Consider the following 19,323-nt stretch of genomic DNA (forward strand, 5'->3'; position numbering starts at 1 on the left):
CTTTCCTAAAGTGTGGTGCCCAGAATTGGACACAATACTCCAGCTATGGCCTAACCAGTGTTTTATAAAGGTTTTGCATAACTTCCTTGCTTTTGTACTCTATGGGTGTGATTTTAAACCCCAAGAACGGGTGGGTCGGGGGCGGGTGGGTGTTGAAAATAATTGTTTTTTGGGTCACGACCGCAACCCGGCTTTAATATCGGCGTGGAAAAGTACAGGCTTTGCACTGGGAATGCAAAGTCTGAAAATTTTGCGGTTGTGATCCAAAAAAACAACTATTTTCAACTTCCATCCGCCCCCAACCCACCCATTCTTGGGGTTTAAAATCACCCCCAATGCCTCTGTTAATAAAGCCCAGGATCCCATTTGCTTTTTTAGCTGCCTTTTTAACTTGTCCTGCCACCTTCAATGATTTGTGTAGATAGCAGCCCCCGCTCAGCACCCCCCCCCCCCACCCCAGGTCTCTCTGTTCCTGCATTTGGGGCCAAGGTATATGGTTGAAGCAGAGTAGATGGAGCTTCAATTTCCATTTCGCCCGTTTTCCTCTATTCACTAATTTGAGGTAAAAAGTAGAGAAAAGATAGTGCAACAGGCATTCCCCAGAGAAGCAAAATCCACTACATTCAGGATTTCCAACAAGAGCAATGTTTAAGAAACTAAGTGGAATATCTGGCCCAGGCTCTCAATCAAATATCTGGGATTGTAACTAAGATATAACACAATTGCAAGGATATAACTACAGGAATAATCTGGTACCTGGGATATGACTAAAATTTATTCTGGTGCCAGGATATAAAATGGGTTCTAATCTGGTAATTAGTACATAACCGGGGTCTAATTTGGTATTTGGGATATTATTCGGATGTAATCTGGTACCTGGAATATCATCATGGTCTGGTATATAACTATGGTCTAATCGGGCGGTGGGACATGACCAGGGTGCTATCTAGTATATAATGAAGTGCACCCCATTGTCTGCGATATCAACGGACTGTAATTGGGTCGTTGGAATATAAATGGGTTTGTGAACTGGTCTCAGAGATCTCGGGATCACATGTTTATTGCATTAGTAACAGCTGTACAAAGTAAAACCAACCTCTGAGTCAACATGTTGTGGACTGTGAACTTTACACAAAGGAACTAGGTTTTATTTATTTTGTGTTTTTTTTTAAAAGAGCAAAACTGAGCAAGCATTTATAAAGACAAACATTTGCAAGGTACTGAAAGGCTGGATGCAGGGTGGGCTTTCTCACTGTAGAGATCTTCCTGTAAATTTACTTTGGGTTGAGCATTTCAGAAATGCCCAAATGATCTTTAAACAAATGGAAAAACAACTGATATTATCACCATAATTTTAATCAACATTAAACAAGTTAATTTGTTAATGTAAAGGTACCGAGAGCCAGATTCTAGTAGTCCTATGAGATAAATTATAGCTGGAGTGAGGAGAAGGGAAATCAGGTAATCTGTTAAGTTGTAAAAACATTGGGATATAGCGCCCTTTAAGAAAATGGGGAGAAAGCACACACAGACAAACGGTAATCTCTCCTTCAGTTCAGCTATGTATACACATAGCAGCTGAACTGTTTTAATTGTAAAACAGATTTTGACTCTAATCAATGTCCACTTGTCTTAAAGTGTTACATCTCACTGAAACTAAATGAAATGTGTCAACTTAAAAACACCTGAGCACCAACTCAAATCAAGACCGCAGAGCTGTGGCGCTTTTCATTGTCAGTCATTGGAATGTAATATACACCATATCAGACTCAGTTTCACATGGCAACACAGTCCATCACAATTATGCTTAAATGTCAAGTTTTCCAAGAAACTGAACGAGTAATCTAAAGTATGTAACAAAGAAAAGCTCACTGTCTGGCCTTCTTTTCTGTAATAGCATCTGGTTCACATCCCCAGACAGGCTGGGCAATTATAAATGAACTAAAAAAAACACCTATAAACGATCAGTCCAGTAGTCTGTTTGCACAGATCATAAAACAGTGCAAGAGATGCAGCAGTAACATTTTCTTTGATGTTTTAGGTCCTAGTGATATAAATGCAGAGCACTGCTGGAATGTTTAGAATTCTGCCAGTGTTCCTGTGCTGCATTAGAATATCTAACATAATAAAAGATAATTAGGACCTGGCATCTGGTAACTGGAGAATCACAAACACCTCAGCTGGGAAATGCGTTTGAAAAAATGCCATTGCATTTCCAATGTGAATAGGACAGCAAAAACAATTCTATTGGAATCTGCTTTCTTTTGCTATTTTCTTCAACCCTTTGACAGCCATCACACAAAAATAATACAAGGTTTGAGATTTCCATTTTATTCAGAAGATGCAAATCACACATTTTCTATATACATGTGCCCCATGGGTTTTATAATGATATTTGAGCTTAAAATACTTTACTTTTTTTTTAGTTAGGGTAGGCAGATATTGCTAATTTAATGGCAGGGAGGAGGGGTTCACAGACTCAGTAACCCCACCAAATAATGATGAGGCTGACTATCATGCTGCAATGGTTAGAGCCAGTCCTTGGAATAAATTGCTTCCAAAGACCCACAAATATACAGAAACCCAACCAGCACTAGTGAGGAGCACAGCGCAGTAATGTACTCACCTCTACGGGCTGTGCCCGCCAGAAGTGACCCACACCACATGATACAGTTAACAGGAAGAGCTCGATAAGAGCAGCAGCATGAGGCTAACAGCAATATTTTGAGAAATTCAAATTACTGATAACCATAGAAGTGAAGACTCCATGTGAGAACAGATGCTTCTCATCATGTACTGCTAAGATATGCTTATTATGTTGTATAAAGGGATGCAATCTGAAAATGTACAGGCTTTGACAGTGTTGTTGTTTTTACACAAAGTTAAACACAAAAAGTGCACAGTTCTAGTTTTAAATTGTCCCATGCAACACTGGGACACAAACTCTGATTGACCCCTAAAAGCAAGATAAGCATTCAACTTGTTTGGCTAAGACACCGAAATACATCTCTTGCAGAAGTTCAATAAATATTAATCAAACCCTCATGAGATATGTTTACATGTTGCTCATTAAAAGAAAGGGAATTTAAATGAAAGTGATGTGTGTCAGCTGATGTGCATTGCTGAAGAAAATGGTAAAAAGCTGGTCATTCTGATTACATTACTAATGTAGCCAATTGTTAGAAAATGTTATGTTTCTAATTTATTCTCTTAAATGAAGGCTGCAAGCCAGGCATTGATTTAGCCCCCCTCCCCCAACAAAAAATAAATAGTTGAGGTGCAGTGGAACCTCAGCATTCATCGTTTTTACCAACTGTGGGATATTGCCCCTCTAACTAACATTTATTTCCCACTCCCACTGCTTTATTGGAGGCTGATCTTTTGGCCATTATACCCTGTTCTCTGGAATTTTCTCCAAAATATTGACCTTTCTTTCTCTTATTTCTTTCAAAAGCTCATTAAAATCATGTCGCTTTAACTGTTCGATTGGATTCCCTCCCAATCTGTCCAGTTTCCTGTAAAGCACTCTGGGATATTATTCTATATAAAGGGTCACTATATGAAAGTACGTTATTATTTTTGTCTCGATCTGGGCCACAAGTGTGTTTCAGCACTGACTGTTATTTCTTTCCCCCATTATTTTCTACTTCCAGGGATCATGGCCACCAAGCACAATCCTTCAGTTGGAGAGGTAAGATATTCTGAGCTGCAGACATTCTATGAACCCCAGGAATATGGCTCTGTGAACAAGTGGTACATTGGGAGTCATGGGTTTGGTCCCTCTCTGATCTGGCAGCGAAAGGGCAAAACTTAGCCCAAGAAGGTAAATCAGTTTGAGAGCCATACAATATTGGGACACAAACCTCGAGAGGCTCCAATAGCAAGTTAAGCACTCAACCTGTTTAAATAGGCAAGCCTGCCAGGTTTTGCTTTTATTTAAAAACTTCCAGTTAAAGTAACTATGAAGGATTATAATTTTAGAAAGGTGGACAAAAGCAGCATAAATGTACGGATACTATCGCAGATCAGCTATGAAAGCCTTGCAAGTTGAGTAATTAAGTGAAAACAGATGGTAAAGATTCTTCAGATGGTAACAGTTGGTACAAATCAAAGCACTAATGGACACCAAGGCTCACACACAGCATGTCTGTTATCAGGCCCTTCACTTGTTAGGGCTGCATGCAATTCTTAACTATGTAACCTTTTGTCAAAGTGTAGTAATGCTTACGGCACTGTGTTTTTAAAAAGCAATGTACATGCTGCAGAGATGATTATCTGATACCGTTCACCTGAAAATCACAGTTCTTCAAAGACTGCTTTCCTTCTCAGATGGACGTGTAAATATTGGGTGGACAGATGCCTCAAATAGTGATTCAGATTTTCCTTTTTCTCTTCATATCATATTTTGTCAAAGCTTGTGGGAAAAAACATCAAATACTTTTTACTGGCCAGTGGGTTGGCTAAAGATCTAATCAACAATGTTTGGGAAAGCAATGGAAAGCTGCTCTCCTTGCATGCCAGTGGACTGGATCTAGCACTGATTTTATATTTTTGTATTGTCTAACGTTCAATCTCAAGTTATAGATTTGATCCTCTAAGGTTAATTATGCTTTAACAAAACATCAAAACACATGCTGATAACCAGTGCTACACTTTGGCTAATAGGAATCCTTAATGGTCCATTTTACATTCTAAACAGATGAAACAGATCGTAATTACTGCCTTACCTGCTGAGAATGTCAGTTGGATTTGTTCTTCAATGATCTCCAGTGCAATGAAATCATGTTTTTCGTTAAAACGCCCATTGTAAAGTAGCAAGGCATTTCTTTCCTTTGTTGCAAACCTACAGCAGAAAGAGAATGAGAAAAATTTATTACCAATTAAGAAGGCATGCAGGAGCTGCTAGAAGGAAATCATTCTTGTTGTACTCTTCCAATAGCATGGTCTGCCTTAGCTTAATGTGCCATCAAACAGAAGCATTGAATACTAGGCTCTGTGATTTAGGTAGGAAATGTAAACCTATGTATTCATATAAGTAGATTTCAATAGATTCATAGTTCATAAATTCATCAAGAATTTGGGGTAGAATCCAGTTACACGATGATTCCACCCGATTTGCACTGGCCCTTTCAATTCAAGTGGTTGGGGGGGGGTGCGGGGGTGCCATAAGTGGATCTTCCACCCACCCCGCACATCTAGGTATATCTAGGGTGGTTCCTGAACCCCCTGGAAATGATGCCCATTACGGCCTTGGCAGTCTTCAGCGGAACTCATCGCCAGCTGGGAGCTGGTGTGAGTCCCACTGAGGGCCTGAATAGTTTCCGAGCCTTTGCTGGGAAAGGTAATCGATCACCTCCCCAAAGAGGCATACTTCTTTCATTGGGCGCGGAAGATCCAAAGTGGTTCATTTTCTTCAGGGCCTTGCCGGGCATCCTCTCCACTGTTCGAGTGGCATGGTGACTCTGTCTGCCACTGATGTGTCCTTGCAAGTGCAAGGTGGGGAGAATATATATTTTTTAAATGCATGAGAAGTCCCCATGTGCAAGGACACATCAGCAGTGCCCACCCAAACTACCAGTTAGAATGGCAGACAGAGAGGCACCATGCCACTCCAACAGTGGAGGGGAAGCCCGGTAGGACCCTGAAGAAAATGAACCTCTTTGGATCTGCTGCGCCCAATGGAAGAAGTACGCCTCTTTGGTGAGGTGATCGGATACACCTGCTCCTGACTGCCACCACTGACGGTGATAGGGCCAGGAGGCGGGGCCAAGAAAAGTGCACCATTGGCCGCATAATACAGTGTAAGTGGTTGGGTGGCTGGAGATGCTTGCATCCATCCCTGCAAAACGAAATAATGGAGCCCTCCACAGCCCCTTCACAAGGGGTCTTCTCTTGCATTTAAAAAAATATATAATTTCCTCACCTCAGGGGTCCAGGCCTTGATCCCTCCCCCCATTCAAGGTGTTAGTCATTGAAGATTTGACAGTGGGGAAAAATATCACTGGTCCAGTCCTGTGCCAATGACAGCTTCAGCAAGAACTACAAATCTACAATTTTTAAAATTCGTTCATGGGATGTGGGCATCCCTGGAATGGTCAGCATTTATTGCCCATCCCTAATTGCCCTTGAGAAGTTGGTGGTGAGCCGCCTTCTTGAACTGCTGCAGTCCATGGATTTTGACCCAGCGACGATGAAGGAACGGCGATATATTTCCAAGTTGGGATGATGTGTGACTCATCCAGGCAAGTGGAGAGTATTCCATCACACTCCTGACTTGTGCCTTGTAGATGGTGCAAAGGCTTTGGAGAGTCAGGAGGTGAGTCACTCGTCACAGAATACCCAGCCTCTGACCTGCTGTTGTAGCCACAGTATTTATGTGGCTGGTCCAGTTAAGTTTCTGGTCAATGGTGACCCCCAGGATGTTGATCGTGGGGGATTCGGCGACGGTACTGCCGTTGAATGTCAAGGGGAGGTGGTTAGACTCTCTCTTGTTGGAGATGGTCATTGCCTGGCACTTGTCTAGCACAAATGTTATTTGCCACTTATCAGCCCAAGCCTGGATGTTGTCCAGGTCTTGCTGCACGCAGGCATGGACTACTTCATTATCTGAGAGGCTGCGAATGGAACTGAACATTGTTGATAAGTAATGAGGAGAAAAATATATTTTATAATCTATAAATGACTGAGGAGAGAGGAGAGAAGAACAAACAAATAAATTACTTGCATCTTAAGTAAATAGTGCAAATCCACTTTGGGAGGTGAAGAAAAATTGATAATGCAAGAAACAGGAAATTTAAGGTTTTGGTACAGAAGAAGAAAGTTACTTGCATCTTAAGCAAGTTTTGTTAAGTGGCAGGTAATATTATTATTATATGTGAGGCCTACCCGTATTATTCAGTGTCAGTAAGATGAGTAATCCTTTTACCCTAGTCTGTTATGTGATAAATTGTGTCATTAAACCACTATCATACTTAAGATGAGAGGAATCCAGGAGACACCAGGATTACCCATAAGCAATGCCACAGCAGATCTACTAATAGTATGAACATTCTAAAATTTAAGGGGGGGGGGAATGAAACAGTCTAATCAGGAATGCAGTTCTGCATCCAGGTTTTTATATATTATTTTGATGTTAAACAGAACTTGCTCTGAAAAAGGGCTTGCTTTTCTCTATCAATTTTCTCAATAAGCTCATTAACATGACAATCAGTAATAAGTATCTAGAAGAAATGTTTAACAAATTTGATAATTGCAGATAATTCATGTTCACTCTGAAAACAGTCTGCTGCTTGAGATAATGTGTACTCTTATTGGATTTACAAATGTACCCTTCTATTAGTTAGGAAAACAAGAGGCGGATTGTATCTGAGAATGGCAGATCTATAGAGAAAGCTCTTCAGTTCAAGCCAGGCACAGTGCAGGGCTCTGCATTTAACTGGCCAGTCACTAATACGTATAATCTATTTAACCTGCATTGGCAGAAACCTTTTTAAGGCTTTAAAACTACTGCACCTCTTTTAAATTAAATAAGCCTCTAGAGCTGAAGGGTTAATCTTTCTACTTAGCCCCAACCAGAGATTGATTAGTGGCACTGAAATGAAGGGTTTATTGTCAGACTGATACTTGGATCCCCTGAGGGGACACAACCTATACAGTATGTGACACATGACTGTGGTAATGAGGAGGTAAAGCCCTTTCTCACATTCCAGAGACCCCTTTGTAACACGCAAGACGACAATATACGCCCTCTTCAGATGCGCCTGTCAGTACATGCTTACAGGTGGTGTTCTTCACATGTGCAGACTTGGCCAGCTTGCAGTGCTTCTCCTTAACTTTAGTAAACCTGTCTCCCAAATGAAGCTTTTAGCTGCAACAGGTTCAGTCAGCTCAACAATTACTGTTTAGTGACTAGGAGGTGTCTGATTTTCTCCCTCCCTCACCCAGAGGTCACGTGTATTGTCTTTACTGCCATTCTGGAGATCAAACTGGCTCAGTTCGAATCAGAGACCTTCCTGGTCTGTATGGCTTAGTTCCACACTGAACAACACATTTACCAACTGAACCACTGGAGGATCCAGAAACACAATTTTCTGAATGGTTAATATTGGAAAATGGATTTAGAGAATTGTACAGAAATGGTGAGCTCTTCATTATTCACTGAATTTTATTTCACGTCCATTCTAATACGATTTATTCCTGGATTAGGACGATGATTCATCTGATTAGCATTTCCTTTACATCTACTCCACTGTTTCTGTACCACTGTCACTTAAAAAGAATCCACATGATTGGAACTTCCTCAGCTCAGAAGTCAGACTGAAATTTACAAACTAAATGCTTTCCTCTCAATCTCTAGCAGATGACTTGGTCTCAATGAACTACAGGAAGAACATAGCCACAAACAGTCTACAATGATTCACTGGCTAGAAAACCGAACATGTAATGGCTAACAAGTTGCTCATTAGCAATCTAGCATTAGATGAATCATTTTAAAATCAGAACCATTCTGGACCAAACACACGAACCTCCATTGTATTCACACTGACAATTGAAGGACAGATCACACTTGAAATTGGACCGATTTTTTAACACCGAATAAATACGGAGAACGATACTTGCCTAGTAATACCAAGATGATTGGAGGAAAACATTGAACATGACCTGCTTGGTGTATTACAAATACATTAAAGGTTTATGACTTCCCAAGTTCGCCATTTCTTGTTACATTGAAGGAAAATCTGTTGAAGCACAAACACTGGAGGGATATCATATAAGATGTGCTGTTCATAGAAGAAGCTATTCAACGGGTAATTGCCATGATAGTCAACAGAGGATTATGGCAAGAAGCTTAATTGTTGAAATGTGGAAGGGTGATCAATATCAGTTTTAAGCAGATCAGCTCAGTGGCAGGTTTCATGCCAGTACCAATTCTAATGCTCATCAGGAAGCCACGCTCAGTACTGAATCAATAATTCTGTCACCTCTGTTACATCAGTACCTATAACATTCACACTTACTATGTGATGATGTCAGCACATGTTCTGGAAAAAAGAAATATCCGTGTGGTCATTCCATGCCAAGGCTGTGGTATAAAATGGAGTCAGCCATGTGTAGCTAACACTACAGATTTGAGTAGTCACGGTGTTCCATTGAGAGAACACAATGTAAACTTGATGTAATCAGTTGCAGATGCAAGTACGGAGCCTGGATTAGTGCACTGGGTCTTGGTGTAAACTAGGGTATATCAAACCACACACCAACAGCGCAGTCAAGATTTAGCCCCAATAGGGAAGGAGAAATGAGAGGGTGATGTTGGAGATGATTCTCTCTTTTTTTCTCTGCAGACACAGCACTTTTGTTCTCTCTGGTGTCTATTTACTGTCTAATGGGACAGAAACTATGTCCGAAGTTAGAGTAACAACAGATAATCATTATTCTAAAACAGTCAAAAAATATTAACAGGAATAAAGTTTAAAGTAGTTGAACCAATTTCCAAAAATTTCACTTGCTCAACCTTTATTCCATGAACTAAAAGATGATGAACTGTGCCAGTTGCCTTTATTATTTCAGTCATATTCAGCAAGAGAATGAGATAAATTAAGAATATTTACACAAAACCAGAATTCTCTTTTGGGCTTAAAACCTAATAAAATCAGTCTGCATATATGTTAACAAAAGGAAAATGCACTGAAAATATCCCATTACAATGTCCTCATATCCCCCTCAGGAATTTAGGATAAATTAAGGAAGCTTAAAACAACCTTAACGTGTTAAACTTTTTTTTTTGGAGAGGTATACACCTAGATTTTCTGATCAGCATTCTTTAATTGAAGGCAAATTATTGATCTGGATAGGAAATTGGCTGAGCGACAGCAGACAGAGAGTAGGGATAATGGGCAAGTACTCAAATTGGCAGGATGTGACTAGTGGTGTCCCACGGGGATCTGTTGGGGCCTCAACTAGTCACTGTATTTATTAACGACTCAGATGATGGGTTAGAAAGCCACATATGCAAATTTACAGATGACACAAAGATAGGCAAGCATTGTAAGCAGTGTAGGTGGAAGCATAAAATTACAGAGAGATTTTAATAAATTAAGTGAATGGGCAAAACTGTGGCTAATGGATTTCAATGTAGGCAAGTGTGAGGTCATCCACTTTGGACCTAAAAAGGGCAGATCTGAGTACTTTCTAAATGGTGAAAAGCTCAACAGTGGAGGGCCAAAGAGACGTGGGGGGTCCATGTACGTAGATCATTAAAATGTCACGGACAGGTACAGAAAATAACCAAAAGGGCTAATGGAAGGCTGGCCTTTGTATCTAGAGGACTAGAATACAGTGGGGGGGGTGTAGAAGTTATGCTACAGCTATACAAAGCCCTGATCAAACCACACCTGGAGTACTGTGTTCAGTTCTGGGCACCACACCTCAGGAAGGATATATTGGCCTTGGAGGGAGTGCAGCGTAGATATACTAGAATGATACCTGGACTCCAAGGGTTAAACTACGAGGCGAGATTACACAAACTAGGGTTGTATTCCCTGGAATTTGGGTGATTTGATCCAAGTTTTCAAGATATTAAGGAGAACTGATAGGGTAGATAGAGAAAAACTATTTCCGCTGGTTGGGGAGTTTAGGACTAGGGGACATAGCCTAAAAATTAGAGCCAGGACTTCCAGGAGTGAAGTTAGGAAACACTTCCACACGCAAGAGTGGTGGAAGTTTGGAACTCTCTTCCGCAAACGGCAGTTGATGCTGGCTCAATTGTTAATTTTAAATCTGAGTTGGATAGATTTTTGTTAACCAGAGGTATGAAGGGATATGGGGCTAAGGTGGCTATATGGAGTTATGTCACAGATTAGCCATGATCTCATTGAGTGGCAGAACAGGTTCGAGGGGCTAAATGGCCTACTCCTGTTCCTGTGCCCACGCGTATCCATTTAAAATAAATAATGTCAATCTAAGCTACAGCTTTCTTCACACACAAACAAATGATTAAGAATCAAAGTGATTGCTCTATCCTCTAAGGCCTAGATTGGTTACATTTAGCTTTATGTCGGCTATGTAAAGACAGTTTCTGACTGCTTCTAATCATATATAAGATGGGAAATTTATGTTACAGTTTGCGAGTTCAAAGTGGGAGAGGAGGTTATCTTATACACAAATCATTTCCTTGCACAGATTTCCTCCTGGATGATTTCTGTCCTAGAGCAGCATTTCCTATGGAGACTGGTGACTGACACCAATTGCTACTCCAAAGACTGTAGATCCAGCAGCAACATCACATGAGCATGTTCCTATCAACTACTGCTCCAATCTTCCCCACTCCTCTAGTGCTGTGATATTTAAAATGGCACTCTCATTCCCAACTTCAGTCCTGGCTCCTGCTGATTTTTTAATCTATTCTCCCCATGTCTTGGATTTTAAATCAGATGCAAAAGCCTGAACTGAAATTGAGAGGGAGAGTTGCTATTTAAATATCACAGCACTAGAGGAGCAGAGCAGACCAATAGCATGGGTTGAAATTAAAAAGTAGCTAAAGAAAATGTATTTGTTAATATGAAGGCGATAATGTTAATATATTAAAATCTTTGACTTGAGTAAGTTGTTAAACTTGAGCAAGAATAATCATTTCTTACTTTGACCACAACACCTCCAAGTTGACCATCTCACCAAGCCAACTATTTTTGACCAGCCTGTTGGTGGTCAAGTGGGAGGGGTTCTGCTGTGTATACTGTATTGTCATGTAACTCATTTAGTATTAAAAGCTTTTACTATTTGACTATCTTAAAATAGTCATCTTTCTACTTGCGGGTCATGGATTTTTTTGAGGTTTGACTGGAATTTTGGGGGAATAGCCTTATACATGGATTGCTTTGTACACAGGTATATACAGCAATTAATCATGTGTAAACATACTGTGATATTATACAGTTATAGTCAGGAAGGCCTTAATTAACCTGGAACAACAGATCTTGGGCTATAATTAACTGGAAAAAAATACAGAGTAAATAACTCACCAGTTTTACCAGCACATTTATAAAGGTTTCCCAGACTATAATAAAAACTCCACAACATGTTTTATTACAGCAGTTGGCTTCTTAAAGTAGCAGACAAAGTATTACAAAGCACTGAATTAGGTGCAGCTAGGTAAACCTGTAAATTCACTGTATTATCAAGTTGTGGAATGTTGCTGAAAGGGATTTTAATCCTAAGAGGCCTTTTTAAAAACTTGAAAATTATGCACACACAATGTATTTTCATCTCCAGAAAGATTTCCCATATCTTTTTCAGGATAAATGCTGAAAAGTACAATTATGACAACATTATGCAGAACTTCTTGGATTGTTTTTAATCTGTTCACATTTCAGAGGTTAAGGACTGCAGACGCAGCTCCAAAGGGCTCAGGTACTCTGTCTATAGCCCCCGTTTTAAGGAACAGGAGCACACACATTCTATGAAAAAAACTGCTGATTGCTAAGGCTACAAACAAAAGGCACAAAGAGAGTGACTGAATACACAGTTGTAAATTTGATGACTTGCCAAATGGTTATGTCATAATACTTGAATTTTTATGGTTTTTGTTGCATTAAATCAGATCACTGTGTTATCTGGATTGCTTGTCGTTCCCAAAGATACAAGCTGGCAATAACTATTTATTCTTTCTTTGAATCTCTGGGGTACCAAGCATTGCTTCCATGGCGACACCAATAGATTTTGTTAAGTGTACCAAGGGTTGGACAAGATTAAACAAATGGGTATTTGGAATCTAGCATGCTGCCCATTATATAAAGAGGTGCCCCAGTTCATTAACATGCATGAAGCAACTCTTGTGCAAGGCAGAGCTAAAGGCTCCTTTGTGGAGAAATGGGAGACATTCTCCAATATCCAGTCTATTTTCTAACTCCCTGGAAAAGTACCAGGGCACAGAATTTAAAACCAGGCCAACCAATGAATGAGGAGAACACAGATTGATTGAAATACAAACTCAATGTAAAAAGGAACAAATCAGCTTTTTGTATGAACATCTCAGCAGCATAACCACAATGTGCTAACTACAGGTTACCTGATTTCCAAGTAGAAGTATTAATGGAGTGAAAGTAAAGGAACATGTAATTAACAATCTTAGTCACACAGCAGAGCTCTTCTAGTGTGTTTTGTGGTGTAAGAGGACGACACGGCAAATTACATTCATGGATCTATTTTCTGTGCTCGCGCTACTGGCTGGGAGCCTTGCCCACCGACCGCACATATTGGGATATCACAGGCACACCTACAACATTCCACCTACTAATTCTGTTTTTAACTTTTTTATTGGGGTCTCAAGAATGTACATTTGCATTTTATGTTGTTATACATATGTGTACATTGATGCATTATTTTATGACGCCATTGTACGAGTAAGAGTACACTGACACAAATATTTTGAGGTCATTGTATATGTAGACATTTAACAAGACTGTATATTACCATACATAGTTTATGAATTCACTGTGTATCCTGACTGCACTGTACCTGCAGAAAGAATGTATCACTGGGAACAAAGCAGGTCAGAGGGCTGAAGCAGCTTGTTTGCCCCGGGCTCTGGGGTTAGTTAGGGTTGGAGAAAGTGGGAAAGGGTGATGAACACTGATGGTCATGTTGGTGGGATTGGTGCCATTCATGGGGCAGTGGGTGGTTTTCTACACTGACTGTTTAGTGGGTCTCCAAGAACATTCTCCAGACTGCCTAGTATTTCTCTACTTCCGAACAGAGGACAGACATTGTTCTGATTGGCAGAAGTCCCATATGTATTTAAGACATGCCTGTTGTGGCGGGGGCTGCACTCTGCTTGGAACAAGAGGCATGCTAGCCTGTTCGTTGCTGGGGGCACTTCTCTCCAGTGGGCAGACCCAACAAGCACTGACCTTGGTCCTCTGAGATTGTTCCTAATGATCTCTCAGACTGCAGTCTAGAATGGCTGGATGAGGAAACTGATCAGAATATGAGGAGGAGGGTGTCCTTCCAGACACAGTCCCTCCAGCATGGTATGGAGGGGTGGAAGTTGTGGAGTTTTGCAGGGTCCAGTATGTGCAATGTTAGGATTAGGATTAAGATTTTGAATTGGTTTTCCTTCATTTTGCTGTAGGCGATGGTGTTTACGGTATGACTCTATACTTTTTGCAATTCCTCTTCTCTTACCAGTCGCCCTGGGTCACATTCCCAGACAACCTGTAAGTTATCTGTTCTGTCCTTGGTTGTAGAATTAAAAATGAAAAAACTTAATCCCCAGCTCATATCACTTTTCTTGGGAGTTTTAATTGGCTTTACTCATTTATACTCACATGAGGGAGACAGTGAAATGGAAGCGCTGCCGTAGGCCCTTGAAGGTCACAAAAGACTGTGGAGGAAAGCTACGCGTTGTCATTTCACAGTATGGCCTCTCGTACTCGCCAGATGGGCATTCACATCTGAAACCGCCAACAAGCAGGTTGATGCAGGTTCCTCCATTCTTGCAGACCCCGGGTGCGCAGCGGCCTGACCTGGTGCTCACTTCACAATGTTCACCTAAAAAACAGGAGAATAATAAGTGAATGTATAGTGAATGATTCATTATCACCCCCCCAGCACTCATGGAGAAGGGCAATTGAGCAGTTGCAGGTGTTTGTTTTTATGTTGCTTTCCTCATATAATTGCAGTTCCTGAAGAATCAACACTTCTATTTAAAGACAAGATGGATCAGCACCAACCCATCGGGAGGCTCATCTCTACAGACCCAAGTTTCCCCCACTGTCTTGGCCACTGTGATTTAACAGTAAATGAATCAATTCCCCAACACTGGCTATTTTGCTGTCACACCAACAGCTACTCCTCCTGTAGCTACTGTTGTATTAGTTCACATAGATATTTTTCTTTTTGACTCAGTTAGAAATGATAGAAAGGCAACAAATCAACATAAACATTTGACATTGACAATTATAGAGCTAATGTTTCAAGCCAATTCTTTACTTGATTCTACCAGTTACTGGAAATTATTATAGCCAGGCACAGTGCTAGAGTGTGGAGGGTTTTTGATGAGTCTGTTTTAGGTTTCGTTAAAATAAAGCAATGCCAGAATATTCAAAAAATCATTTTCACCAAATATTAAATATTGGGATAAGCAATAATTGCTGACTATTGTGAAGAGCAGGTTTTAGCTGTGAATCCTCTGAAACCACCTCTATCAAGGACTCCCAGGAACTCCTGGTGGAGGAATCTAATGAGGGACTCATCAGTGCTGTATTTCTGGTGTAAGATGACACTGTACTTGTGCTGCTAAAACTAGGGCTTACATGACTAGGAACATAAACCTTTTATTTGATAGATTTTAACAATGGCAACAACTCTTCCTTTGCCACAGGAGCACTGACCAAAATTTAGGATGGAGATTACTTGCATCTCAGCAGAGGTTGTTGGGGTTTTGCCGGTAAGTGACAGTAGTCCGTTTTAACCTTTTCATCAGCTTGTTAGGGTCAACAAAAATCTTATGGTGCCACTGCTACTGCAGTTCATAGTGTCTGAACTTTACTTTTGTGAATTACTTAAAAGAATGCTATTTCTTAGAAACTTGACAAATTGTTTTAGGAAAAAAAACAGGCTAAGCTGTGGGTGTCAGCATTTAATTAGGCCTGATACCAGCTGTCACATCCCAATTAGTATCATTGTCACAGACACTATCAATTGGGCTCTTCATTTTAAAGTGCCATGACACTTCACCACTGGCTTTCATGTTTTGAAATGATTTGGCTCACATGCACAAGGCAAGCATCATCTCTCTCTAAAAGGGAGATTAGGCTATTATCCGAAGATGAAGGAGAGGGCTTTTCAGTCGCTTAAATTAACTCCAGTCCAGTGGCATTCACTCGGAGCCAACAAAGGTTTCCATTTCAGTGCCTAAGTATCTTTTTTTTTAAAAAGTAAGTAAATGCAGAATAAACACCGAAAAAAATGGAAACATGACATTAGCAAATACACAACAAAGTCAGGAAAACTCAGCAAATCCAGGGTTTGTAATTATAAAACTCTGACATTCATAACACAGCTACAAATGGAATTAATCCACCATTTTTAGTGCTGATAAATGTATTTAAAGCTGTTTTTCGGTTTCCACTCTGCTTTATGGATACTTCATTTACGTGCTACTGAGCAAGAAAACTGGCAATACCGTGACATTTTAGAAAATGCTTCATGTTGTTCTTAAGTAGAGAGTTAAAATTATTTCAATTGCAACAAAAAACAACCATGGTTTGTAATGCATACTGTTCATCTTTCCCCTGGGAGACTATGAACACAGCTGTAGGTGTGACCATAGTATCACAAACAATCCCTGTATTAATTCCAGACTCTACAATTAGCACTGGCAGGAATTAGCATCACAAGACACCATTCTGTTTTGTAAACAAAAGCCTACATAAAAAACATTCATTTTAAACAAGATAAAACAGTTTTGGAGATGTTGCTGCTTTAAGGACAGATAACCAATGCTACTGGAACCAGCAGATAATGTTGAAAATCATGAGACCATGTGTCACATGACAAATATGTGCCTCCTGCTACTATGATGAGCCCAGGCAAAGTGGCTCTTCAGTTTGTTGGCTTGGCATTACTAAAGAGTTAAAGCCTTCAGTCGTTCAATGCTCAGTGCAAAATAGGTAACTTTTATATTTTGATGATCCACCCTCTGAAAGCTGCTCCTATTTCTAGCCTGTTATTACAGTACATACGGGACATTCACTTCTTGCTTGTGCATGGAAATAGTAAAAATGTTATGACTCAATAATATCTGGTCTAATACTGACAAAGATGATACAACCAATTTCATAGTCACTTGTAAAAAGAAGTCCCATCAAGTTTTCAAAACACTGTTGATGGTAGTAAGGGCCATCCACAAATGTCTTCATTTTCATGGAGAGCACAAGCAACACTTTACTTTGCAAACTCCCTTCCAAAAGCATATAATTTATAAGACAGAAATATTGAAGAAATTATGTATACCGAACATTAATTATCCCAAGCCACAAGGGACCTTTGTACTCTTGTTGAAATTGTGATAATTATGGATATCCAACTGAATGTGTTTCGATAGGGCCTCAAGCACGAGAATGTTCTTCATTGTTTCTCCCATGACTGTCACTTACTATTTCAGCAGTAAGATAACTGAAAGAGGAAATTAATTCATGTATTGAAAATAGGGTAATGGAGACACCCAACAGAATTGGAATATCGTATTGTGCTGGTTACCATCCAAGAGTAACCTAAATTCAAGCATTGGCAAGTAACTACAAATCCACGTTTTTAAAACTAAAGGTGCAGTTCCACAGTGTCACATAAATTCCTTATGTACAGGTACGAGATAAAGATACTCTCTTTGAGGGAAGCTGCATCCATTTTCTCAAGCAGGGTCCACACGTTGTGTCAAAAGTTAAAAGAGCTATTCTTGCAGGTTGTATAGTGAGGACATCTCTTTCCCTCCTACATTAGCATGGTAAGATACATGCTCACTGCTGCATTGCCACTTTGGCAAATGCTCAATCTCCCACTGAGAGAAGAGACTGAGAGGAGGTATTTCATTTTCCCATGAGATGGGCCAATAAATTAAACTAACTAGGAAGTCTGTTCCTGGGTGCCTCCTTGTACAGGCTGAGGATCTTGGAGTTAGTAATCTACTTGTTTTTTTGGCCAATGAATGATGCATTGCACAGGGACGTTTGAAGAGGGGGAATGGCTTTCAGGACCAATGTTATGCCCCAGCATAAATCAGATGGTGTGCATTTTGCAAATATCTGACTTGATATCAGAGATAAACTCAACTGTTTTTCTGGGTTCGACTCATTCAAATGGACAGCAGGGGCACCAAGCAGGACTGTCGTCATGGAATCTGCATTTACTCAAAATGGAGGGGGTCGGGAGGGAAACATTTGCTGCTGAAGACTTTAATGGCATAAGTTCAAAGCATTATTTTGGTCTGGTAGTCAAATACCTGCCCACATTACAGTACTGTGCGCTGAGCAGCAAGAAATATTTACCTACCTGAGCTTTGAGGAAATTGCTGATTGCTCCATTACAGGTCCTCCAATCTGAAAGGGCAGCCCCACAGCTTGTGACACCCAGTTTTTGTGGGTAGCCTTCAGGCCAGGCAGCCACTAAGCAGAAACCCTGGATTCAGTTAATATTCACTGAGAAACCATCTCCAGTATACTTTTAGGAAAAAATTAGAGGTGAATATGTAAGAGGAAAACTGCTTTCTATTCACGCCCTTTCTTTTTGCTAAAAATAGTAAACAGAAGGAAAATATACCACTTAGTATTTTCCTCACATGGACAGCCTCCAGATACTAACAGAACCAGTGCAGGGGAAAAAAATCTCACCAGATGAATTAACTAAACAAACAGCAAGAACAATAAAGGTCACTGGTGTCACACATAACGAATCCAAGTAAGAAAATGCCTCTACCCACATTCTACAGATCTTAACACCGCATGGATGATGGGATGTGTAGTTCTCATTGATACCGTACGATTACGGAGGGTACTTGATGTTTTCCTCTGAGGTATGATTTTAACTTCCACATGTGAGGTTGACTGGATAATTCCTGTATTACAAATCTCCCTCAAACCTGGAAATGAATATATTTCAGGAGGATGCACTGAATATCCTTCTCATCACACAAACAATTAATTTTTAATGTTTTATTTCCACAAGTAGAAAAGCAGATATGATCTAATAAGTGCTGTTGTGATAAGACAACTGTAGAAATTTCCACAACTGGCATCCCAAATCAATATGAGGAACAATTTCCCCCCTTTTTAAACCAACCCACTTGAAGCTCATAATTCAGATTCCATCCTTTTCCAGCTAAGAAAGTGGAAACAAGCAGCTTCCCGTGAAATACAATGCCAAAAATGTGTTGTCTTTAATAAGTATTAATTCAGATTTATAGTTCACAGATGGATGGAAGCAAACAGCATTCATTGCTGGACATCAGACCTGTGACCATCGCATATGCAGGAACAATCTCCATCAGGGTGTGTGCAGATCTGTACTTGACCATATTTAGCAGTATGATGGGATTTACAGTGATCAATAGAGACTAAAAACAATGAGACTTCAAAGATTAAGTGGTCATTTATTGCTTGTGGGAATTTGCTGTGTGCACACAGGAACTACACTAGTGTCATAGGATCTTTTATGTCCACCTGAATAGGCAAATGGGGCCTTGAATGAACATCTCATCGGAAAGCAGCACCTCCGACAATGCAATACTTTCTTGGTACTGCATTTAAGTGCCAGTCTAGATTAGGTGAT

General features: G+C 40.2%; 1 protein-coding gene across 6 annotated transcripts in view; it reads right to left on the reverse strand.

The window, feature by feature from the left end:
- The window catches only part of celsr1a (cadherin EGF LAG seven-pass G-type receptor 1a), a 336,449-nt gene that overhangs the window by 132,425 nt on the left and 184,701 nt on the right, over positions 1-19,323 (reverse strand). For all 6 annotated transcript variants that reach the window (XM_068004892.1, XM_068004890.1, XM_068004887.1 and 3 more), the window contains exons 4-5: positions 14,325-14,547; positions 4,728-4,843 (exon numbers count right to left, since the gene is read on the reverse strand). In XM_068004892.1, coding sequence (XP_067860993.1) covers positions 4,728-4,843; positions 14,325-14,547 — 339 coding nt within the window. The remainder of the gene's footprint in view (positions 1-4,727; positions 4,844-14,324; positions 14,548-19,323) is intronic.

Source organism: Heptranchias perlo, chromosome 24 (assembly GCF_035084215.1).
Source record: "Heptranchias perlo isolate sHepPer1 chromosome 24, sHepPer1.hap1, whole genome shotgun sequence".
In the NCBI taxonomy this organism is placed as follows: domain Eukaryota; kingdom Metazoa; phylum Chordata; class Chondrichthyes; order Hexanchiformes; family Hexanchidae; genus Heptranchias; species Heptranchias perlo.